The sequence below is a fragment of the Lactuca sativa genome, chromosome 5, assembly GCF_002870075.4.
Source record: "Lactuca sativa cultivar Salinas chromosome 5, Lsat_Salinas_v11, whole genome shotgun sequence".
Taxonomy (NCBI): Eukaryota; Viridiplantae; Streptophyta; class Magnoliopsida; order Asterales; family Asteraceae; genus Lactuca; species Lactuca sativa.
In genome coordinates, this window is record NC_056627.2 from 63405056 (window position 1) to 63431358 (window position 26303).

The 26303-nt window shown below is 34.4% G+C and overlaps 2 protein-coding genes and 2 long non-coding RNA genes across 6 annotated transcripts; 3 read left to right on the forward strand and 1 right to left on the reverse strand.

Annotated features, from left to right (window-relative positions):
• The first annotated feature begins 1262 nt into the window (after positions 1 to 1262).
• On the forward strand, positions 1263 to 3910 carry LOC111920643 (cyclin-T1-3). Of its 2 annotated transcripts, none has more exons than XM_023916216.2 (7): positions 1263 to 1419; positions 2009 to 2303; positions 2468 to 2549; positions 2657 to 2785; positions 2858 to 3033; positions 3115 to 3266; positions 3344 to 3910. In XM_023916216.2, exons 3-7 carry the CDS (start codon positions 2493 to 2495, stop codon positions 3760 to 3762), a joined length of 933 nt encoding a protein of 310 aa, XP_023771984.1. In that variant the 5' UTR covers positions 1263 to 1419; positions 2009 to 2303; positions 2468 to 2492; the 3' UTR covers positions 3763 to 3910. The 2 variants fall into 2 exon arrangements, with proteins under 2 accessions (XP_023771984.1, XP_023771983.1); XM_023916215.2 differs by having other exon boundaries at positions 2009 to 2256.
• A 4746-nt stretch (positions 3911 to 8656) lies between these two features.
• Positions 8657 to 9692, reverse strand: LOC111920642 (uncharacterized). Its single transcript, XR_002859952.3, has 2 exons — positions 9355 to 9692; positions 8657 to 8999 (listed from the first exon to the last, which is right to left on the reverse strand). It is a non-coding gene; the product is annotated as an uncharacterized LOC111920642 (long non-coding RNA).
• Positions 9693 to 10674: 982 nt separating this feature from the next.
• On the forward strand, positions 10675 to 11207 carry LOC111920653 (glycine-rich protein 23-like). Its single transcript, XM_023916224.1, has 3 exons — positions 10675 to 10805; positions 10879 to 10973; positions 11023 to 11207. The coding sequence occupies exons 1-3, from the start codon at positions 10675 to 10677 to the stop codon at positions 11205 to 11207; spliced, it is 411 nt and encodes a 136-aa protein (XP_023771992.1).
• A 1836-nt stretch (positions 11208 to 13043) lies between these two features.
• On the forward strand, positions 13044 to 16512 carry LOC111920654 (uncharacterized). 2 transcript variants are annotated; one of them, XR_002859953.3, is made up of 3 exons: positions 13056 to 13400; positions 13507 to 13721; positions 16343 to 16512. It is a non-coding gene; the product is annotated as an uncharacterized LOC111920654 (long non-coding RNA). The 2 variants fall into 2 exon arrangements; XR_006191800.2 differs by having other exon boundaries at positions 13044 to 13721.
• Positions 16513 to 26303: the final 9791 nt, after the last annotated feature.

A 26303-nucleotide genomic window follows, 5' to 3' on the forward strand; every position in this document is an offset into this window, starting at 1 on the left:
TTTTTTTTTTTTTTTTTTTTTTTTTTTTTGTGTGTGTTATTTATTATACTTAAACGTGTTTAATCATAAATTGAGAAATTTAATGAACCATATCCATTATCAAAATTATCAAAATATATTGGTGGAATAGAATAGTTTTTATTTAAGGATACTTTTTTCATGTTTGATTTTTATAATTATATATTTTATTAAACCACATAATCAATATCATTAATTAATGTTGTTCATATCTTAAAACATTTTGAAAACTAATTTAAATTAATAACTATATAGTTTTGAAAAAAACTAATGCATCTAAGTTTCCAAAAAAATCACTGTTAAATATATTATTAATTGTAACATCTCTTAACTTTCAAAATTATTTTATGTCGTCACCCGTACAGTACACGGGTTATAACCTACTATATATATATATATATATATATATATATATATATATATATATATATATATATATATATATATATATAAAATTATTTTACGTCGTCACCCGTACAGTACACGGGTTATAACCTACTATATATATATATATATATATATATATATATATATATATATATATATATATATATATATATATATATATATATTCAAATTTCGGATTTCAACCATGGGTTAATGTTCAACATCGCTTGAAACACAATTTCATTAAAAGATATAATGAATCAAGTATAGAATCATGAACACAACCTTAGTTTGAGCTAGGGAATCGAATACAAAACCATTATACTTACAAATTTTGGATTTGATCCTTCGATTAACTCCTAACTCAAAAGTTTGAGAGAAATTTCGTAGAGAAATACCTTCCAAGCTTGTATAACACAAATCAAATATCTAATGCTTAAATTTCCTTCAATTTTTCCTTCAATCCTCTTCATGCCCTCTCAAATCGATATGGATTTTCTTAATGATATTTCATACAATATAATTAGTCTTTATATATATATATATATATATATATATATATATATATATATATATATATATATATATATATATATATATATATATAAATTTTGTTTTATGTCATTATATTTATCATACATGTTATTGACTAATTTACAAAACACTAATACTTTATCAACTACCATCTAATTTATCAAACAAAAATACTATTTGTTGACAACTAACGAATTTAACCCTTATAAAACCTAGATTACGACCAATAAGTGGAAACAAGAACTAAGAATGTAATTTACTCTATCAAATGTCCTTATCCGTTAATCTATCATAAGTCAAGGGGCCAGTTTTACAACTCTCTCTTAAAACGAAGAGGGAAGCTGGTGATTGTAGTTTCAGAAACAGAAACCAAACTAGGGTTCATTTATTGACTTTTGAAACCTGGAGGAGAAAAGAGAGGCTGTGTGGCATCTCAATTGTTAGCACTTTTCAAGTGAACAACTTCAATCGCAGATTAATGTACGTTTTGCCACAATTTCATCTTTCTTTTTCTCATTGATCTCTGTTTGTTTCTTTACAATTTTAGGTTACCTTCTTTGTACATTCTGATATAGTATCGGTTTAACATGAGCGTTAATCTGTAATCAAATTGAGTTCTTGATAATCGACATTATATTGCTAAACGGAATTGACAATTTTCTTAATCTTTGATACTAAAATTACGAGGGTAGGTATCGCCGCCTTAAGGATGAACATTAGTTTGAAAGCACCTTGCAAATCCTCTTTTCGTATATTTTTTTGGTATCTCTGTAAACATGTTTCTGAATATTGAAATCATAATGGTTATATCTGGATCTATACTGTTTCGGCATTGTTAGTTTTTTATACTGGATCAACAGAGAGTATTTCATGGAAGATGTTTCGGAAAACTTGAGCTAACATATGTTCTTATTGAGTTTCTTTACATATCTGTTCACCATAGATGCAATTAAGAGCATCAAGAACAGAGGATTTTCACATCGACATGATTCTTTCTGTTTCTTTAAGTTGTTCACACGACACATGCACAAGATACACTTTTGATACATATTGTTTTGTTTTTTTGCAGAATATCAACATAATGCATATATATGAAGCTCCAATGCAGTGTTATATTTCCCAAAAAGAAATTGCAAAAGATGCAACTGTAATTCACATATCTGAAACACCTCATCTTAATCGCAATTGGTATTTCAGCAGAAAAGAGATAGAACACAATACTCCATCAAGATCTGATGGCATTGATTACAAACAAGAGCAACATCTGAGAAAGCTATACTGCTCTTTTCTTCAAGAGCTTGGCATAGAGCTTAAAGTGTAAGCTCTTGTTTTCCTTCACTCTCATGTGAGAAGGCACATGAAATGTAAGTGTGAGAAAATAGAATTTTCCCTGATGCAAATGTTATGATCTTTTATTCACATAAAGATTACATATGGTCTCACAACTTGATACTTGTAACTCGCCTCATTATATGCTAAAAGTAAAAAAAATACAAAATAACAAATTTGTTATTCTTTCATCTTTCAGACCTCAGGTAACAATAGCTACATCAATGATGTTTTGTCATCGATTTTACATGCGACAATCCCATAAAAAGAATGATTGGCAGGTATATAAATCTTCTCTTCATCATCTTCTCCTCTGATTCTCTATTCTTTTCATGATTTCAAAATGAATTAATTATATAATAATTAATTAATTAATAACAATGTGTAGACAGTTGCAACTGTATGCATGTTTCTTGCATGCAAAGCTGAAGAAACACCAAGGTGGTTAGGTGAACTTGCTGTGGTTGCTTATAAGTTAATATACAAATGGGATCCTTCAGCCTCAAGGAGAATTCGGGTAAGTAACTATTATCCTTATCTTGATTCAACAATGCATTTTTTTTTCTTATGAGTTTCTTTATTTGTGTAGGAGATATATGATAAGCAAAAGGATCTAATTTTAATTGGGGAAAGACTTCTGTTAATTACTATTGCCTTTGATCTAAATATAGAGCATCCATACAAGTCACTTGTTGCTGCTCTTAAGAGATTAGCTATTACAGACAAAGAGCTTGTAAAAATCGCATGGAATTTTGTCAATGATTGGTATGTTGTAATTTGTAAATTATTATTATATTTTTTTTACTCTCATTTGGTTTTATTGATATTCAAAGTATTTTCTTCTAGGCTTCGTACCTCGCTTTGTTTGCATCACAAACCCCATTACATAGCTGCTGGCTCTCTATTTCTTGCTGCCAAGGTTAAAAATGTAAAATTGCCAACAGCAAAAGGGAAGGCTTGGTGGATGGAGTTTGATGTTTCACCAAAACAGTTAGAAGGTTTATATATATTTATATATTTATATATTTTTATATATCCATAACATAACATATTAAAATCAACATATTTATTTCAGGTGTGATCCAACAAATGATGAGTTTATGGGAACAGAGTCAAAGTCAAACTGTATCTGAAATCAGCAAATCAACAACAAAATCTAATTATGTTAAAAAACAGGTTTTTGAGAATTCCTATGATACGATAAATTGTGTCGATAAAACAAGTGATACAGGTAGTGGAGTTAGTGATTGTGAACCTGTTGCTATAAAGTCTGATTCAAGTTCAAGTTGTAAGATAGTTTCAGTAGAGGGTATGAGTACAGGTGGCAATAATAGCCAGGTGGATGTGGATCGAATCAGAGAAAAAATCAAGAAAAGAAATTCTATAAAAACTATGAAAAGAAAACGTGTGGAAGAAGACATGGATGGTGATGAATGGATAGAAAGGGAATTGGAGGATGGAATTGTATTGGAATCACCGATTCCAGGGAATTAGAACCTTTTGAGATTGAGATTTTATCGTTTTGTAAGTAAAAAACAAAGAAGGTAGAGATATTTTGAATAGGTTGATTAGATTTCATGGTCTACAATGATATGATATGTTGTGTATGAGTAGTAATGAGTGAGTCCCATTTTTTTCATCATTTTTGCTTTGTTGCTTTTCTTTAAACACTTGTGATTCTTCTTTTAAATCCCATGAGTGTAAATTGGCCCAAAAAAGATACTTCATACTTTACTTATCCAATCAACTTCCACACGTAGCTTTTGCTTTCCTTTTTATTTTTTTTCAATCGCTTTTTACAACAAATGTGAAACTCGTAGACCAAACCCCAATAGATGTGGCTTCTTACAAATGAGTGAGCAAAGAAGCTTTCCTCCTTGTCGGAGCCCAAAAGCAAAATGTGTTTTACACCTACGTATAACTGATAAACTATACTGTGTTTGATATGCATTTTACTAATACTGTGCGTACGTATGTTTGTTGTATGTTTGTTTTTTCCTATTGTTATTAATCTTTTGTTTACAAAAAAAGATAGTTTTGTTGTCAAAGAAGGATGTTTTTAAGACTTTTGAATAGTCTAATTTTATATGTTTTATGTACCTTTTTTTCTTGTGTGAGTGAGTGATTATGTGTGTATTTCATGAATTGACTATTTATAGGATTGAAGGATGTATATATAATAGCAACCTTTGAATGTTATGTGCATGGATGTAGATTTTTATTAACTTTTTTTTTTATATTGTTTGATACCTTTTTATATGGAGATGCAAGAAAGCGAAAGTCAAAAGGTGAAATGCATTTTGTAAAATGTGAAAGAAGACCAAAAGATGTACTTGTAGGTTGATGTGGAAAGATTGATGTGTACTTTTTTTTTTAATGTTTATAGTACAAAATTTATGTGTTGGTGCTTTGTCTTCTTTTAAAACCGTTTAATATCGTAATAAATTTTGTGTTTTTACTTTTCATATTAAATGCAAAGCAAACAAACAAAATGCTATGATTCTTGCATTTGCTTCTCATGCAAAGTATCATTTTGCTAAGCTCGTTAAGGAAGCATTATGTACGTTTTAACTAAAAATATATAGAGGGAAAAAGACAAATATATTCGCTTCGGCATATTTTTTGTTTTTTTATTTATTATATAACATCTAGGTCTTTTTTTATAAAAAACTAGTTGTAAGACATATATATTATATGAGTTTATTATAAAAAAATAAACAAACAAACATGAAGATCTAACAATTTAGAAATTCATTGTTCTTTATTTATTATATAATGTCTAGGTCTTTTTTTTATAAAAAAACTAGTTGTAAGACATATATATTATATGAGTTTATTAAAAAAATAAACAAAAAAACATGAAGATCTAACAATTTAGAAATTCTAAATTTATAAGAAAAAAAAACTATTTATTTATTAAAATTGAAGTGTTTATTTGTCTTATAAATTTAAGCTAATAATTTAAATATATAAACAACTACATAATTGGATTCAATTTAGAAATTATAAGAAAAGTAACATTAATAAATTGAATATGTATTTATTATTACATTAATTATATTTAAATATTATATGAAATTTAATAAAATGAAAAAAAACCACAAAATAACATATGAATATAATTTAATCTAAAATTACTGCAAAATAACATGTCAAATAATATATAAGAGGAAAACAAATGACAAAAATGTTTATTTATTTATTTAGAGTAAAAGTAAAAACAAAAAGACAAATAAAGTATCTTTATATCTATTTTTTGTATTTATCGTCTTATTCATTAGATCAAAACAAGTATCAAAATAAAAAAATAAAATAATAGATTAACATATCTTAATTTTATATGAATGTTACAAAATTCCAAAAACACTAAGTTTTCTGTGGCCGATGTCATAACCTAGGAAAGTTTCCTGTTCCTTAACTTCATATAAAAGAGAATAAATAGGTATAAAAGTAAAATCATTATTTACTATGATATGTTTACATTTAATGTTTTTTTTTTTACACATTTTCTCATTTTTATACCATTTGTTTTTCAAAAGTATCTCTTAACCTAACACTATATTTTTCATTACTAAATTATTTTGCAATATTCTTTAATAAAAATAGATTTCGCAATAATGTGAGCAATTTTACAAACCAAACAATTTTACAATATATAAAGAGAATTTTGCAATATTTTTTTAGTTTCTTTTTTGACTGGGAATTTTTATAAAACTAAGAGCTAGACCATGAAATAACAACTATAAAGGAATTAATGACATTAATTGGGTTTTGGAGCCCGGCAATACATTTAATATATAGCAAGTCTTTTGTTTCTAGTACCAAACCGTAAAGACCATATTTCTTTAACAGGCTCGACTATTCTTTCTTTTCTCTGTTTTTTTACACAAAAGATAATGAAATTTCTAATACGTCAAAACACTCAACAAGTCCTGAAAAGGAATTACTTCAAGCTAGGGATGAGCATCGGAACCGGATACCCGCTTTTGGAACCGGAACCGCCTTGGAACTGCCGGTTTTGGAACTGGAACCGCTTAAGCGGTTCCGGTTCCGGTTCTCGTTTTTTCGGAACCGCTACCCGCTGGGTACCCGCCGGAACCGGTTTATATATATATATATATATATATGTGTGTGTGTGTGTGTGTGTGTGTGTGTGTTATTTATACCGATTTAGAATATATTGGTCCGATGTTATCCGTCTTTGGTCCGAATTGATTTGATTTGGATTGAACTAAATTGCGGTTTTGTCGAAAAAAGTTAACAAAATTAATGCGACCGGGTTACCCGCTCCCGAAACCGGAACCGCCGGTTCCGGGACTGGTTCCAAACATTTAAGAACTGCCTAGAGCGGTTCCGGTTCTGGTTCTAACTTTCTAGGAACCGCCGGTTCCGGTTCCGGTTTAGGTTCGCGCCAAATGAGGTGGGTACCCGCCTATGCTCCCTACTTCAAGCCCCACCACATCCTCACCCTCACAAACACAAATACAAACATAAACATAAACATGCACCCGCACCCGCCACCACTACTACCGCAATCATCGACTTACCGTCACCGCCACCATTGCCGCCACTACCAACCCACCACCATCGCCACTATCACCACCATCGCTGCCGCCACCACAACCATCGTCTCCATGACTCCATCATCCGCACTACCACTGTCACTGCCGCCGCCATTCCCACCACCAACGTCAGCACCGCCATTCTCACCACCAACGTCACCACCACCATTGCTATCCCCAACACTGCCATCACCGCCACTGTCACATCCACCACCCAACCTCCACCGCTACCGTTTTCTAAAAATGAAAACTGATAGCTAAATACAAGTTTTTTAATTTTTTCAATGAAAACCGAAAACAAAAAATAAAAATAAAAAACGAAAAATAGAAAACTAAAACTATTTTTTCGTAAGTAAATGCAGCTAAAGTGTTCACCACCCCTGCCATATTTTTAAGCCCTATAAAAGGATTTGATGCCTTTAACCGATATAACTTTTTCTTCAGTTGCAAACCTCAATCTCCACTTCTATAGAAGAATGTAATTAAACGTCACAAAAAAAAAAACAAAAAAAAAAGACTTAGCTTAGGTTATCGAGAACCTTAGAAATGGTGAGAGCCTTGAGAGGCATCATATAATTTGACATGTAGTAAATTCACATAGATATAATTTTGTGGTTGGAGGAAAAAAAAAACAAATTTTGCAGCAAATAGTAATTCCGTAGTAGATTTATTGCCAAATTGATGGTTATTTAAAAAAATAATTACAAAAGAAAAAATTTATTGAAAAAAAAAACAAAAACTGTTATTTTATAACAGTATACCATAGTGATTAGATTTGCTTTTCTTTTTTCAAAGTAAAATTTATAGAATATTAAAAGTTTTATCTTGTGTTTTAAGTTACCACTTGTCTAAGTATCAGCAGCACATATCCAAATGGAAAGGAGTTGTAAGCATCTTTTGACAAGTATTTCACATGTTGGAGATTGGTCATGATGTGTATCTTAACATTTAATTAGTGAAAATTTTATATTTCTTCATGTCAAAGCATGAGAGAAAGTGACGTGGTGCTATTTTTATTTAGATGACATCAAATACGAATTCCTTGAAATACTTACAAAGCTGCATATGGTGACCCCTTTGATTTAATATTAAATTATTTGGTTATGAAATCTCATGCATACACATTTGGTTTGCAGATTCGGGTAGAATCTAAAGAAACTGGAACGTAGATTCTATTATTTTATGCATTTAGATGTTAAATAGACGGAATTTGATTCTGATGGAACTTTTATCTCATTGATTTTATGTTTTTTCATAGGGATGATGACATAAGGAACTCAATTATCCTTCCACTTCATTTGTATTTACTATTCCTCGCCCACTTTATTTGGATTCCTCTTTTTATCTCTTACTTACTAATTAGGGTCCGGTTAAGGGTTCGTTTGATAGTTGCTAACTGGGTTAAAACTGACTGGATTAGAAGCTGATTGGGTTAGAAGTTCTGACTAGGTTAACTTCTAACTGAAACTTGCTGTTTGATTTTACATCTGACTGATTGTACAAACTGACTATAATACCCTCAGACAACATTTTTTTTAATAATTCCTTTTATGATTTACAATTTAATTTATAAATTATCATGCTATATACAACATCATCAACTTCCATTTTACAACATTCTTTCCCATTTTACAACATTTTTTCCCCATTTTTCATGACCCTAGATAAAAAAAAATAAACAATAAAAGTAGAATTCTATAAAAATGAAAGTAAAACACAATACATTGCTATAAAAGAAAAGTTATTAACAATGTTGTAAAATGAAAGTTAAATTCTATATATTTAAAGTGAAATTACAAAACTTTATCTAAATAAGAGGGGAAAAGTGAGAACCCTCTTCAAAGTGGGGTACAATACATCATAAATACAAATTTATGCAAACAATTGTTGATTCTTGATACCAAACTGTTACTACATCAACTTCCTTGTTGAATATACATCTCCCTTGTTGGATACAAACACTTTCAATTCTACAAAAATAATAAACAGTAAAAGGTTTACTAAATCTTGGAATTGTATGACCTTTAGGATGATGAATCATAGCATATTTGATTAGCATCAGTAGATCCGACAAGCTTCAAGCTTCAGGAATGCTTTTGCAGTTGGGTTTCGATTATAATATCCTTGTTCCATACCTGAAAGCTCACTTTTGAAGAATGATTTGCCACCCTAAATCGGTGTTATATGCCATCAAGATGATATGTAAATCACGAAATTAACCCCTTTTCTAGTTTATAATCAAACAATCATAAATCTACATCTATAAACAAAAAATAGGGCAAAAAAATTAACAGAATCCAATCGTTAAGTACACAAATTACAATCGAGCAATTTCACGGAGGAGAAAAACGATTTCAACAGGAATCAATTTCATGTTCATAAACTCTAGAGGCTGTGATTTGGATGGAGATGTCCATTTCAATTTCACAAAGAATCGGTTTCAATTTCACAGAGGAGAAAAATGATTTCAATTTCAATTTAACAAAGGAGAAAAACGAATTCACAATGGGAGAAAAGAACTTACCGGTTTGGAGATCGAGGGGGGAATAAGGCGCTAAAGGAGTGCGACACCAGAGGAAGGCAACGTTGGAGGAGAAAGGCCTGCTGGAGGAAGAAGCCGTTAAGTGAGGGTCTCGTCGAATGGTGTTGGCGTTTGGAAACTGAAGTAGGAAGAAGAACCAGACGTGGCAGAGATGAAGAACATAAGGGTTCACTGCGTCCATTTTCCAGTCAGCTATCTTTTTCTAGCGGACCGAATCAACACAAAATTGGGGACCGGGTCGTTTATTTGGACCGAGTCCAAGGGTGGAGAAGGGAAAACAAACAAGCTATTTTGGACCGAGGACCGGGTTGTAGCTTTGGATCCAGTTAGAAAGGAAATCAAACGAGCCCTAATACATATTAATTAACATTTCGGTTAGACCAAGATCTCATTTTTTATTTATATTTGTATTATGTTAAATCTTTGTTATAATAAAAAAAATCCATTATCTTTCATAGTATAAAAGTCTTAGGTTAAAACCTAGAGCTGACCACAACCCATAGTCGCCTCCATCCCCGACGACTTAATCTAATAGTTGTTGGAGGTGCCTTTACTATGCTCATTATTTTTTCTTTTTTCTTTCTCCTCCTAAATAATAATATAGCCACCATCACCAAACCAAAACTCCTTCCTCGGTTTCTTCTACTTCGAGCCTTCTTTCTCCTCCTCGGATGGCCCGTCTCCTTGGCTGACCTCTTCTTCTCTGAATCTCTTTTCCGAGTTAAACTCTTCCGATGTTGTTGTTGTCTCCCTCCGATGACACATTCTCCTCTAGGCCGCCTTAATATGCAATTGTCTCTCTCTCCCCCTTCCCCCTCTCTCTTTCTTTCTTTTTTTCTTTCTTTCTTTCTTTCTTTCTCTCTCTTTCTCTCTCTTTCTCTCTCTCTTTATATATATATATATATATATATATATATATATATATATATATATATATATATAGAAGAGTTCAAATGAGAACAATTATGAAATCGAGAAATGCAAGAACAAACTTGGGCCACATATTTAAAATATGTCGCTTAAGCGCTCCAGAGTACCTGGACGACAACATAGATAATATTCATATATGAATAAGTATATTCAAATATGAATAAATATATTCATATACGAATAGTATGTTTATATATGAATAAGTATATTCACATATGAATAATTATACACTTATTCATATATGAATAAGTATGTGTCTATTTACAAGTGATTATTCATATATGAATATGGCGGTTGGTATATAAGATAGAAGTGGCGGTAGCAGTGGCGGTGGCAGGGGTAGGAGTGGTAGTGGTTACGGTAGCGGAGGTAATGGTGGCAACAGTGGCAAATATGGTGGCAGTAGGGATGGAAGAACTTATGGTGGTGGTGATAGTGGTTGTGGCGGCATCGATGGGCGACAGAGTTGTTGGTGACGATAACAAATATTCATATACGGATAAGTATATACTTACTCGTATAAGTATATATGAAAAAGTATATTCATATATGAATAAGTGTGTGTCTATTTTCAAGTGATTTTTCATATATGCATATGGCGGTTGTTGACAGAGGTGGTGCCGGTGGTAAGGGTAGCGTTGGCGGTGGCAGTCGAGGTATTGGTGACAATGGTTGGTGGCAACGTTGGTAGAGATGGTGGTGGTAGGGGTGGATGAGGAGGAGGTGGTATCAGTAGTGGTGGTGGTGTCAGTGGGTGTGACGATGACAACAACGGAGGTGGTGTTGGCAGAGGTTGTGGTGATGGTGGTGGAAGAGGTGGTCATGGTGATGTGGCAAATGTGGTGGTAGAGGTAGTGAAGGTGGTGGCGGCGAAGAAGATGATAGGTGGTGGATTCATATGTTAATATAATCACATTTATATTCACATATTAATATTACCTTCTCCCGTCACATAGGTACACTGTAGCGTTTTGCAGCAAAAATAAATATATGGTCTAGATTTGTTTTCGATTTTTACATTACATAATTTTTCTTATTTGAACATTATATATATATATATATATATATATATATATATATATATATATATATATATATATATATATATATATATATATATATATATATATATATATATATATTCAGGATGCTTTGCAATCCAAATATTCGTGAGAACCCAAAAACCTTTTTTATTGTAGAGTTTTTTCAAAAATAAATATAAATTATGTGCTTCTAAAACATCATAATATAAGAACTTTTGTTTAAATAATTAAAAAAATAAAATGTATATAAGAAATGTGCATATATACACATTTGTGTTGTAGATATTTGCATTACATGGTATGTATATATGTATATTTCATATATACACATTCGTTTTGAAAGTAGTTTAAACAAAAATTTAAGTTTTTGTGGTATATATATATATATATATATATATATATATATATATATATATATATATATATATATATATATATATATATATATATATATATATATATATATATATATATAGAGAGAGAGAGAGAGAGAGAGAGAGAGAGAGACAGAGAGAGATCTACATAAAAATGGTTATCTAGTTCTTATGAGAATTGACTCTGTCCGACGTAACTCGAACTCTATTTCTTTCTCGCTGCCTTTCTTCGGGCTCCTCAGTCGCCGACTTCATTGTCGTCGCCGATCCTCTCTTCCTCTACAATGGAATCGCCTCTGGCAGCCCCTTCTTTTCTCTTCTTCTCCAACGAGCAGTCATTGTTAGATGTCATCATCAAAGTTCTACCACCGCTGCTTCTACGCCTTCATATATGTTTGTATGTTTTATTGTTTTGTTTATTTTGTTTTCCAATTTCAATCGTCCGTTCCTAGTCAAATTGCGAAAGGATGTTAGTGATTATGTCTAGGCTAAAAGCCCATTTGTATTCCTATTAAGGTTTAAGTTAGGCCAAAAACTCGCATTATATTCCTATTTATATGAGGAAAAATCTTTTTTATTGTAAAACAATCCATTATCTTTCACTATTTGTTGATCGCTCGATTTCATTTTTCTCATTATTTGTATGAGTTATTGAATTCCTCTTGTGGAATAGCTATTTATCATAATATTGATTAGAAGTGTGAGATGCAATCTCAATTTTTGGATGAAAAAAATTATATGTATAATTACGTGACATTATCTAATTAATATTTATTAATTTTAATAGTAGATCTATACTATCTAATAAATAAAAAATATATTTACCACATGATACATTTTAGAGACTTAAAGGTTTTTTCTTTTATTTTATTCTTTTTTTTTTTTTTACATTCATTCTAATGATACCCTGTGTCATCTCACAATCATTCTCTATTAATTTTTTAAAACTTGTAACTTGTCTAATTAGTGAATATAATCATATTTTATTTCATTATTTATAGGTTTTGACTTTAAATAAATAAATTAGCTAATTAAAAATTTTCATTTAATGTACCCTAAATCAACAAAAAATGTATTCATTTTGTATTTTGAAATCGAAACTTTAGCTTCATTTCAAATTAAAATACCGATAATCCATATCAATCAATAACCCATAAAAATGAAACTTTTTTTTTTTATTTTGAAATTTTAAATCAATTAATTTATATATTGTAATTAATACAACATATAATCTTTCTATTTATTGATTAGGATCCAAAATAATTTGGTATCTAAGTTTTTTCATATTCAATTTACTCTATAAATACTATTATTCTTATTCTTTTGACTCACACAATTTTGGATACTAAGATTTTAGTTTCAGGCATACAGTGAACCAAATGCAGACTTGAAAACTAGGATGTTTAAGAGAATTTACGTATATTTAGGTTCATTGAAGCTAGTTTTTAAGGTAGGTTTAAGAGATTTTTTAGGACTTGATGGAGATTTCATGAAGGGCCCTTACCCTGGACATGTTTTCACTGTTGTGGGTCTTGATTCCACTAATGGGATCTACCCACTAGCATATGCCATAACTGAAGCGGAGACCACAAGCTCATGGAGTTGGTTTCAAGAGTGTCTAGGTGAAGATTTGGAACTCTCTTCAAAATCAAACTTCACATTCATTTCTGACAGGCAAAAGGTAAATGTTCTTATGATACTTGTTTTTAATATTTCCTTTACAAACTAACATATTTGTTACTTGTTATTTAATGGATAATACATGCTATTTCCAAGCTATTCCTTAGTGTTGAGCACTGGTTGTGTTGAAGACATATTCATGAGATCATGAAGCTACAATTGAGGGGGAAGGAACACAAGGATCATGTGTGTCAATGTGAAACAACAACAATAGTTAGTCACTTTGATAGATTCATGGAAGATTTTAAAAAGTTCAATTCAAAGGTATATGACTGGTTAATGGGTATTCCACCAATACATTGGGCAAGAGCACATATGTCAGGTACATTTACCATTATATTGTATATTAGGTGTTCAGTTTTATATATCCTTATTTTTTACTAAAAGCATATTTGTTGCATTGTACAGGAATAACAGATTATATATATATATATATATATATATATATATATATATATATATATATATATAGAGTCAAGATCAAATAAGAAGGAAATTTTTGGTAGGAAGGTAAGAAGTTTTTTTTCTACATATTTTTTTCGCGAACAAACAAAATGAATCATTAGATGATTCATTTGTAAGATGATTCACAAGAAAAAATTCTCAAAAAAACATCTCGATGATTCATTTATACAATGATTTTGTTGTTATTCTCTAAAATTGTCATAAAAGTGAATTTTTTCTTAATTTAGTTAAAAATGAATCATAAAGATGTTTTTTTGGAAATTTTTTCTTGTGAATCATTTTACAAATGAATCATCTAGTGATTCATTTATTTTGTTCGTTAAAAAAATATGTAGAAAAAAAACTTCTTACCTTCCCACAAAAAAAAATTTCTTACCGGATCTATATCCTATATATATATATATATATATATATATATATATATATATATATATATATATATATATGCTGAATAATTTATGTGAAGTTTTCAACTCAAAAGTTGATAGATGCTCGAGGAAAACCTATAATTACATGTTTAGAGTACTGTAACATCTCGATAATTATAAGGTTCATATTGCATGCATGGGCTTGATCTAATTCAGTGTGGAGGTTTTTCAAACCTAGAACCTTTAATTTCCAGCTTGGTGTTGGAGGAAAGGCTCGAATGTGGGGAATTCATATTTTGAACACTCATCGTTCAGTGCATGAAGTTGGATGTGGATGCCAAGTCGAAAGCAAGACATTCCAGGGAGAACGCAGGGCGTTCGCCATCTGCACTCAAAAACCCTAAGTGTTCACTATTTAAATAACTTAAGACCCAAGGCTCTTCATTCTTTCAGCCTCCACTGTACCTTAAGCCTCATTTCAAAACCCTAACCCTCATTGTGAGTGTGTAAGCATGGAAGACCATCTTTAAGTGTATTTTGGTGTTCTTGAAGGAGAGTGATCACCTTGGAGTCTCATTGATCAAGGAAGAGCTTTTAGATCCAGGTTCTCCAGCTCATTTGCAAGTATCAGAAAGTATAAAGTTTCTATATTGCTATCTTATAGCTTAAGATCTAGATTAGGGCTTGTTGTTCTTCTTATGATCATGTGGAAGCTCTTTGGGAGTTTGAGCCACTCCAAAAGCCCAAGATTGCAGATCCACACATTTTTGAGTTGTTAAAGTCATAAAAATGGTAACTTGATGGTTGAGGACCAACCATGCAAAGGTTTTGGGTCTTGATTTATGGATTGGAAGCTTTAATGAATATTAGGTCCTTTTGGGCCATGCAAAGGTGCCAAGTTGAAGACTTTATGGCTTAAGATACTGATAGGAAGCTATTTTGAAGATTTGAACTTTGGACATAAGGTGTTAAGACATAAATGTAATTTTTGATCCCTGGTCGGGAATGCAACGCGTTCATCTTGGGAACGTCGTGCACTCCGGCGTAGAGTCACGATCAACGGTCAGGAAACGAATGCCCAACGTTCCACAGGGGAACACCCAGCGTTCAGACCAATAGTTGGCTTCTTGGGCTTGTTCATGTTGGGCTTCGGACTTGGATTGGAGTTTTTGCGTGTTAGGCTTTTTGGTTAGAGGGTTCTTAGAGTTTGGACGTTTGTTTGGTCATGTCTAGTTGGGCTAAGATTTTGTATTGGGCCTTGGTGGGCCCAATGGTTTTGGAATTTAGGGGGCCCAATAGGCTTGGACCTTTGGGTCATCGGAGAATTATTATTAGACCAGGAGTTGTTGGGCTTTTAGGTAAGGCCCATATGGGGTTGGGCCTAATTTGGAAAGTTGGGCCATTAATGGGCTTTTATGGATCTTCTAGTTTTGGGCTTGGTTGGTTTGGGCTTGGGCCTTGGTTATGAGTCTTGATGGGCGAGAGGTAAAATGGTTATTTTACCCCAAGTTTGGTTTAAGGATCATGGTTTGGAATTATGTGGCTAATTGAATGTTGTTTTGGTAATTGTTAGTCTGGGAAATCGTCAGGGCAGCAGTTAGTGATTTCGTGCAGTGAGCTTCAACAATTGAGGTGAGTTTCCTCACTGTTGTATGGATCGAAGGCACCAACGCCAGCCTATTTTGCTTATGTATTGTAGGAAGACCCGGGGGTTAGCCCTTGACATTATGTATGAAAGACTAGGAGGCAGCTCCTGGCACATTGTATGCAAGACCGGAGTCTAAACTCTGGCAAGTAATTAGTTAAGTGGTATTATTTGTATGCTAGTTGTCTTTGTGATGTTTGCATGGAAGACCAGGAGGTTGCTCTTGGCACTTGTCTGTAAGACCTGGGGTTGTGGCCCCTAACCTTGCAATAATGACCATGAGGTGGCTCATGGCATAATGGCAAGACTATGTGCGTCACATAGTACCTTTATTGTTTATGATATATGATTGATACGTATGGCTCGCGATTATGTATGGCATGTATGGATCGTTTGATATGTATGGTATGTGGCATTTGGGGAACTCACTAAGCTTTGTGCTTATGTTTTTATTTTTGGTTTCAGGTACTCTAGTTTTCAAATGAAAGGGGCTCGGGACGATTGCAGCGCATACACCCGTGATTTTCGCAAAATGTGACCTATGGGATTAGACTCTGATAATTGTTTAATCGAAATGCTTTTCAATGTTTGGAACAAAGTTATTAAAGTGTTTTTACTGTATTAAAAAATGGAAATTTTTACCTTGGATTTTTGGGTCGTTACAAGTACATTAGGGAATACTTAATGAAAAGGATTTTTATTGTGCAAAATATGATAGATAAGTTTAAATGGCCACTTACCCCAGCAACCACAAAACTTTTAGAGGTAGTTAAGAAATATGATTCTCAATACACTTGCATATTTAATGGTCTTAATATGACTCAAGTTACTAGGACATGGGGGAGGGGGATCAATTTGTGGTTAATTTGAGGGACAATAATTATAGTTGCAGGCACTAAGAACTTACTGGGATTCCTTGCTCTCATCTTGTTAGTGCCATTTGGGATAAGACTGAGCATGGGGCCAAAAATGTCCCACCTCTTGACGAGTAGGTACATCCATATTATATTTTTAGCACATGGAATGCAATGTACATGTATAAAGTTAAGTTTATCAATGGAAGAAGCATGTGGCCAAGGTCAAATTACCCCATAACACTGACACCCCCAAGCATACTAAACATATAAACAATATTTAGTTTCTAAGTTAATATACATTTATAGTGTTTTAACATTTATACAAGTTGTAGTTGGGGATACCAAAAAAGAAGAGAAAGAAAGCTGAAAATGAACCAAATAATCAAGGTAAAAGTTTGAGCAGGAAGTTTCTTATAATGACTTGTAGAAAATGCCATAACAAGGGTCATAACTATAGGAGTTGTAAGGTACAAGGGGACAAAATGAAGTCGGAAATGTGGTTGCAGGGGGCAAGAAGCATAACAAGGTAAAAAAAACAGGGAGATGGCAAGAAATAGGAGGTCAAAATGAAGGAAAAAGTTATTTATTGTCATTATAGTTTTCAAAACTATTTATTTTATGTTGTTTATTTTGGTACCTTAGAATGCTCAAACTAAGTCAGTTCTTGTGTGTTTTGATCTTTTGTTGGTATTATGTTACATTAGGGTACTGTACTAAGTTGGTTCTTATGGTTATGATATGTTTGGGTGCTAGATCTTTTGATCTTTTGTTGGTATTATGACTTTACACTTTAAGGTTATGGAATGTAGTTTATGTAAAATTTTTCACTTTGTTTGAACATTTCTAGTGTTGCTATTGCTGGGTTTTATACAACTAATCCTATGTGTGCATGCAACCCTAGTTTGGATCTATGTTTTCACTATTAAACATACAACAAATGAACATAAAAGGAAACCCTAGCATGCATCTAATATTTTGAAAATAAAAAACAAAAGGGATTAGAATACATACCTTTGTTGCTATATAGTAATAACAACTAAATCTTGAAGTTCCTTTGCTCTTGAGAATAAGTACCACAAATGTAGTACCTCTAATGGCTCACAAACACATAAGAGTGAAAGGATGAATATGAGAGAGAGAGAGAGAGGAGAGAATTTAACTAGCTCTAGAAATCGTCTCTTCTAGGGTTTCTCAATGGGTGGGATGAATTCTTAAGCCTAAGGGTCTATTTATACTTGAGGCCAGCTAGGGTTTCAGGGTGGAAACCATAATCCCTTAGCTTAAGGCCTAAGCAAGTCCATGGACCTCCTTGCATTAGGCCTTGGAGGAAAACTCCTAGATCCTTCTAGGATTTTTGGCCTAGCCCTAATAAGGGTGATCCAATGGCCCAAAACCTCAACTATCAAATAATTACAAAACAACCCCTATACTTTTAATCAGTTCCTTTAATCCCAAAATTAATTCCAAATTAATTTCTGATTAAATACTAATTAAATATGATTCCAAATTAATATATTATTCATATAATATATTAACAAATCATATTTATTCCCCAATTTATTATTCTTAATAATAAATCAGCCTCTCTCCTCAACAGTCATCCTGTCTAGTCACTAGTGTGAAGGCAACCCAAAAGGATCATGCTACTATCGGGTCAAGTACATTCCATTTATAGTTATGGGCTTAGACACCTAATCCAATAGTCTCCCACTTTGATAAGTCTAATAACTATAATTGCCAATGTAACTTCAAAATCCGATTAGCAATCGTAGCTCTCAATAGCCGCTGTCGAACTCTGACCTAGTTAATGACACGTCCTTTAGATAAGGGATCGTATAGTCCTCCATTCATAAGATATCGTGTGGAAAAATTACATGGAACATAGTCATACTTATTTTCCAACAGTTTGTTTCTCGATCTCTGATTTTTCTGAAATAGAACTTAATTGAACACATCAATTCAGTCTTGACCGGGCCCGACACATAAGTCAAACCAAATCATCGAGGGGCCCAAGATATAGCTTTTACCCTCATAGGATAAAAGGAATAGATAAACTTGGACTTATATGCTTGTACTATTTACTCATCAAATCATACACAACAATACGTTTTATAACATCAAGTTACTGATGCGTTTACGCATTATCAATGCACAAACAACTCGTAAACAACAACTCATATATCTAGGTTTAAAGACTATATGAATATTATCATCTCACAATCACTCGTGATTAAATTCCATGAAGTGATTCATTTGAGTGCGGGTTTAATCCAATACTCAAATCTTATTTCAGGAGCACTCATGAACGTTGCAACAAACTTTTGCTATGTCTAGACGCTTAGACAATCTACAAGCCAATTCATGACAGTCTTCTTTCATACTTACTTCCAACATATTATCGAATGTGGATAATTTAAATAATCTTATTATTTAGGAAGTCAAAACATGCAAAGTGAAACAATAGTAAATAATTAACACAAGACAATAATTTTACTTATAAATAAAACTCCTTTATTTAATCATCAAATGTTAATTACAATTTATCTATTACAAGTTTCTAAAACTATCTAATCATTAAAACTAATATCGTCCTTCAGCCCAATGCTCCTAGCGTGCTGCAAGTGCTTAACCCTACTCAGTCCCTTCGTAAGGGGATCTGTTGAGTTCTCCTCTGACGATACCCTCTTTACTACGAGGAGTCCCTCTTCTACCCGATGTCTAATGAAATGATATTTTCTGTCGATATGTCTGGATCTGCCATGATCCCTCGGTTCCCTTGTCAAGGCAACCGCGCCTTCGTTATCACAGAAAATCTCCATAGGCTCCTTTATGGCCGGTATAACTCCAAGGTCTCTGATGAAGTTCTTCAGCCATATTTCCTCGTTTGATGCTTCGCTTGCTGCTATGTATTCTGATTCACACGTGAATCAACTACGGTCTCCTGCTTGGAACTTTTCCATGTCACTGCTCCTCCATTCAGGGTAAAGACCCAGCCCGACTGCGAGCGAAAATTATCCCGGTCAGTTTGAAAACTAGTGTTACTATACCCTCGCACTCTCAAGTCATCGCTCCCACCGAGGATAAGGAACCATTTCTTAGTCCTTCGTAGGTACTTAAGAATATTCTATACTGCGATCCAATGTGCTCTACCAGGGTTCCCTTGATATCTACTGACCATGCTCAAAGCGAAGGCCACATTAGGGCGAGTATGCGTCATAACATACATGATCGAGCCAACAACAGAAGCATAAGGTATGCGGATCATCTTTGCTATCTCATCTTCGGTACTCGGGCTTTGAGTCTTACTCAACTTGGTATTGCTTTGGATTGACAAATCCCCTTTCTTCGAATTCTCCATACTAAAACGTTTCAATACTTTATCCAAGTAAGTACTTTGACTAAGTCCTATTAGTCTTTTACTCCTATTTCTCACTATCCTTATCCCTAGAATATAAGCAGCTTCTCCGAGGTACTTCATAGCGAAGCACTTCCCAAGCCAAGACTTAACCTCCTGCAATGTTGGGACGTCGTTTCCTATGAGTAGTATGTCATTGAAATACAAAAAAAGAAAGCTAACTATACTCCCACTGGCTTTGACATATACACAAGACTCATCCTCGCTTCTCAAAAAGCCAAAATCTTTGACTTTCTCATCGAAACAAAGATTCCATCTACGAGATGTTTGTTTCAATCCATAAATGGATTTCTCAAGCTTACACACTCTATTAGGGTGCTTCGCATCGACAAAACCCTCTGGCTGACTCATGTAAGCTTCCTCAGACAACTTCCCATTAAGGAAAGTGGTTTTGACATCCATTTTCCATATTTCATAATCATGAAACGCAGCTATGGCTAGCATAACCCTTGTAGATTTAATCTTTGCTACTGGTGAGAAGGTCTCATCATAGTCAACTCCGAGAATTTGAGTAAAGTCGTTCCCAGCCAGTCGCTTCTTATACATGTGTACTTTCCCATCCATGTCGGTCTTCTTCTTGAAGTTCCATTTGCACCTGACAATCTTACGACCCGGTACATTGTCAACTAAGTTCCAAACTTGATTGTCATACACAGACTGAATCTCGCTGTCCATAGCCTCTTTCCACTTCGTAGACTCCGGGCCTATCATGGCTTCCTTCTAGTTGTTAGGTCCATCCAAATTTATTAGTGTACTATCACTAATAAACGTATCACCCTCAACAGTTATATGGAAACCATATAATACGGGCGGAACACTAACTCTACTGGATCATCTAAGAGGTAAGGACTCGTCAATCGGTTCAACAGGAGTTTCCTCCTCGGGTTGAGTGCTAGTGTTAGAGGTTCCTTCATCGCTTGATTCTTGAAGCTTTTAAAGATCAATTTGCCTCCCACTGTCCTCTTGGCATATGATTTCTCGCTCTCGGAAAACCGCTCTCCTCGCAACGAAGACAACATTGTCACTCGGTCTATAGAAGAGATATCCAAATGACTTTTGTGGATAGCCGATGAAAATACACCGCTCACTACGAGGCTCGAGCTTGTCATGAGTCTCTCGTCTTACGAAATCCTTGTAGCCCCAAACCTTGATATGTGACAACAAGGGAGCTTTCCATGTCCACATCTCGTGAGGTGTTTTGGCAACCTTCTTAGTCGGGATTAGATTTAGGATATGGGTGGCCGTCTCTAAGGCATACCCCCAGAATGAGATAGGTAACGAAGCCCGACTCATCATGGAACAATCTGTTGGATTAGTGTCTAAGGCTGTAACTATATTTGGTAAGTACTTGACCCGGTTGTGCATGGTCCTTTTGGGTTGCCTTCACCATAACAACTTGACAAGGTGATTTATATAGAGAGAAGAGATATTATTATTATTATTATTAATGTATTATAAGAATAATATGTTAAAGGAATAATAATATTATTTGATTGATATAAGTCATAAATTAATTAGGAATTAATTTGGTGACTTAAAGAGATTAATTGAATAAAGGGGCATAAACTGTCAAATATGTGATAGTTGTGTTTTGGGCTATGAATCCTTATGGATATGGGAAGGGACGATTTTAAGGATATGGATATCTTAGAAATCGTCCAAGGCCTTATCTAGAAGGATCTTTGGATTGCTTTGAGGCTAAGTTATCCAATTAGGGTTTAAGGTGAAACCCTAGGAGCTCATAGTATAAATAGACCCTTAGGGTTGGAGAAATCGGATACTCTATGTTTTTGAGGAAACCCTAGAACCGATTTCTCACCTCTCTCCCTCTCTCAAATCATCTTCTTGCTAGTAGGTGTTTGTAAGCCATTAGAGGAGTGACAATTGTGACTCTAAGCTCCAAGGAAAAGAAGTTTTCAAGCAAGTAACTCAAGGTATTCTTCTAGATTTGATTTCATATGTTATGAATTGTTTGTTTACACTAGATCTATGATTCAAAGTCTTGGATACAAAGCATGTTCAATTAGAGAAACCTAGATCCAAACATTAGGGTTTGCATGTGCACATAGGAAAGTTCTTATGGCTCAAACCCATCAGTGGTATCAGAGCCTTGATTGGTTTCAATTGAATGTGATGCTTAATTGTTTTGCTTGCTGAAAATTGTTTTTCTTGGCTTCTGCCCGACCCAACTCGGCGAGTCAGTGTCTGGACTCGACGAGTCCAAAGCTGACTCGGCGAGTCCGAGCGTCAGGCAGAGGATATTTCGGGATTTTGTTGCTGTTTTGTCTTGGATTTGATACCTAAATCGTTTTGTTATGTTAAAAATCCAAATTTTGACTTAATTTAATAATTATCCTTGACATAACAATAGATAATTTCAAATCTTTTGAATATTGGTTATTTATATGATAAATATGGACTATTTAAAATTATTTGGTAATTATCTAATGACTAAAATTGGATTAGGTCAAATATAGATAATTATGAAATTAGTTATTTGAATTATTTGTTATTTGATCCCTTTAGTTTTGAAAAGTTGAAAATTTGTCCTGAAGTTTTGAGATTTGAATTTTGTGATTAAAAGTTTAATTTAGAAGAATTTAAATTTCAACCCCTAGACTTTTACAAGTTTAAAATTCAACCCTATACTATTATATTATTAAAAGCTTATTGAATATATATAAGTATAATTAAAATGCTAGTCTTACCGTTAGTAGGCCTCATTCACGAAGCCGGTCTATAAGGTGGGTATAAGGTTGCTGCCTATAAAATGACGCTTAATGGGTGTACACTCACACCCACCGCTTGCTTGACTGGTGGAGGGTTGTTAGCCGAACGGGTAGGATAGGGCAATCCTCTCTTCATTAATAAGTATAATGAATCTATATAAAGTAACTAAATGTTTTTACAAATTCCCAAGCCTAGTTACTTTAGGAAAAAGTGAAATTGATGCAATCCCATGAAATTACACTTTGCACCCTTGCTAAGAAGTTAGTGGAGCATGTGTGGTTTACCGACACACTAATTGGTTCTAAGAAAAGGTGGCAAAGGGTGATTCATTGTTTATTTTAGTTCGATGGAGCGTGGGTGGTTTACCGGCACATCGAATAGGTGATTGTAACAATGAAGGCACCGTGTAGATTTGTATGGTTATTCACACCCACTTTGTGATCCTCGGTATCCCAGTCACAAACGAGAGGGGCATATCGAGATTTAAACATGCCATTGGAAAGTTCAATGAATCTCCAAGAAAATCTAGGAATTCTCAATGCATTTAAAACTTAAGGTTATGTTTTCATGGTGAAGAATTAGTGAATCGTCATTCACTTACCTCCAAATTATTTGCGTGTTGGATTACGACATCCCTTTTCTAATATGTAAATAATGTTGTTGGGTCCTAGCCCTAATTTTTCATTTTGGGTGTTTAATTAGGGATTCAATTCTAATCAAACTTTGTCCTTTCTATTTGTAGATGTTGAACGCAAACAACGCTGCTGCTAACTCATTCACGTTAATGAGTCTTTGCCAAAAGGTGACTTTCAATGGATCTAACTTTAGCGAGTTGATAAGATACATTCGCACGATCGCACGCTACGAGGACAAAGAGTATGTCCTCAACGAAAAGCTCGAGAAGGTCAACCCAGAAATCGCTACTCCCAAAGAGATGGTTGTCTTTGAGACCCATGAACGTGATGCAACGAAGGTCCATTGCATTATGATAGCCACAATGAACCAAGAGTTCCAAAATTCCTATGAGGACATGTATCCGTATGAAATGCATCAAGACTTAATGGAGAGGTACCATCAAAGCGCGAGGCAAGAGCACTATGAGATCATCACGAATATGATCACTGCTAAAATGGGAAGTGGAGAATCTCTTACCGTGCACCTAAAAAAGATGCAAAGATATGTTGATCGTCTTCGCAAGCTAAATGTTAACTTTGGGGAGGATTTGGCCATCGACATTGTTTTTCACTCCTTTCCCTCATGCTACAACCAATTTAAGATGACCTACCACATGAACAAGGAAGAGGTCACCCTAAGCAAACTCCAAGGGCTCCTAAGGACTGCTGAGAGCAACCTAAAGGACAAGTCTGTTGCACCAACTCCCAATCCATCCGCTGCTCCTGTTTTGGCTATAGGGCATGGAAGGGGCAAGAAGAGGAAGGCTCCGTCAAAGAGCCACCGCAAGGGAAAGTCCCAAGATGGTTCCTCTTCTAGTGGGACCAAGGTTGATCCTGCTAAGCCCAACCCTAACCCAAAGGAGGCAGAGTGCCATCATTGTTACAAAATAGGGCATTGGAAGAGAAGCTGCCCAGAATATCTGCAAGCCATCAAGGATGGAAAGATCAAGCCATCTTTTGCAGGTATTTACACAATTAAATATAATGATTCATCTCATGCTATTTCTTGGGTTCTTGATACAGGGTGTGGTTACCACATTTATTCTAATTTGCAGGGACTAGGAAGAAATAGGGATGTGGAGCTTGGAAGAATAAATCTAATCATGGGGAACAGAAGATCGTCGCCTATTACCAAGATTGGAGTGTATTCTTTAATTCTTAGTAATGGATTGAATTTAGATTTAAATAATTGTTGCTACTCGCCAGATATGGCAAGAAACATCATCTCATTTCATGGTTTATTTAGACAAGGATTTAGATATTCATTTAATAATGAGAATGGTTCTATTTATGCTTATCTAAATGGTGTTTTATACTTTGAAGCAATGCCTTGTAATGGAATTTATGAAACTGTTATGGTTATAGATAACCTAGGAAATGATGTATTGTGTATAGATTCTTCCAATGGTATGGATAAAGCATCTTTGTGGCATTGTCATCTTGGACATGTCAACAAGAAGCGCATAGCCCAACTCCAAAAGGATGGAGTGTTGGAGTCATTCGAACTTAGGGAAGATGACACGTGTGAATCTTGTTTACTTGGAAAGATGACCAAGTTACCCTTCACTGGCACTTGTGAGAGGGGTGAGGGTTTATTGGATCTCATACATACCGATGTATGTGGGCCCTTTAGATCCACCACAAAGGATAGGAACCGCTTCTACGTGACTTTCACCAATGATTATAGTAGATATGGGTATATTTACTTAATCAAGCACAAGTCGGAAACGTTTGAAAAGTTCAAAGAGTTCAAAAATGAAGTGGAGAATCAATTGGGCAGGAAAATCAAGATGCTTCGATCCGATCGAGGAGGAGAGTACCTAGGTCTTGAATTCCACGACTATCTCAAGGGATGCGGAATAGTTTCCCAATTGACGCCACCTAGGACACCGTAGTTGAATGGTATGGCAGAAAGGCGTAATCAAACCTTGTTAAACATGGTCCGTTCTATGATGAGTCGTGCTTCACTACCTATCTCGTTCTGGGGGTATGCCTTAGAGACTGCCACCCATATCCTTAACCGAGTCCCTACAAAGAAGGTTGCCAAAACACCTCACGAGATGTGGACAGGGAAAGCTCCCTTGTTGGCACATATCAAGGTTTGGGGCTGTGAGGTTTTTGTAAGACGAGAGACTCACGACAAGCTCGAACCTCGTAGTGAGCGATGCATTTTCATCGGATACCCGCAGAGATCCTTTGGATATCTCTTCTATAGACCGAGTGTCAATGTTGTCTTCGTTGCGAGAAGAGGGGTTTTCCGAGAGCGAGAACTCATAAGCCAAGGAGACAGTGGGAGACAGATCGATCTTGAAGAGATTCAAGAGTCGAGTGATGAAGGAACCTCTACCGCTGGCGCTCAACCCGAGGAGGAAACTCCGGTTGAACCAATTGATGAATCCTTACCTCTTAGACGTTCCAAAAGAGTTAGAGTTCAACCCCAATTTTATGGTTTTCATATTACTACCAAAAGGGACACGTATATTAGTGATGGTACACTAATAAATCTAGATGAACCTAATATCTATAAGGAAGCCATGGCAGGCCCAGAGTCTGGAAAATGGAAAGAGGCGATGGACAATGGGATTCAGTCCATGTATGACAACCAAGTTTGGAATTTGGTTGACAATGTTCCCGGACGTAAGACGTTTGGGTGCAAATGGATCTTCAAGAAGAAGACCGACGTGGATGGGAATGTGCACACGTATAAGGCACGACTGGTGGCGAATGGCTTTACTCAAACTCCTGGATTT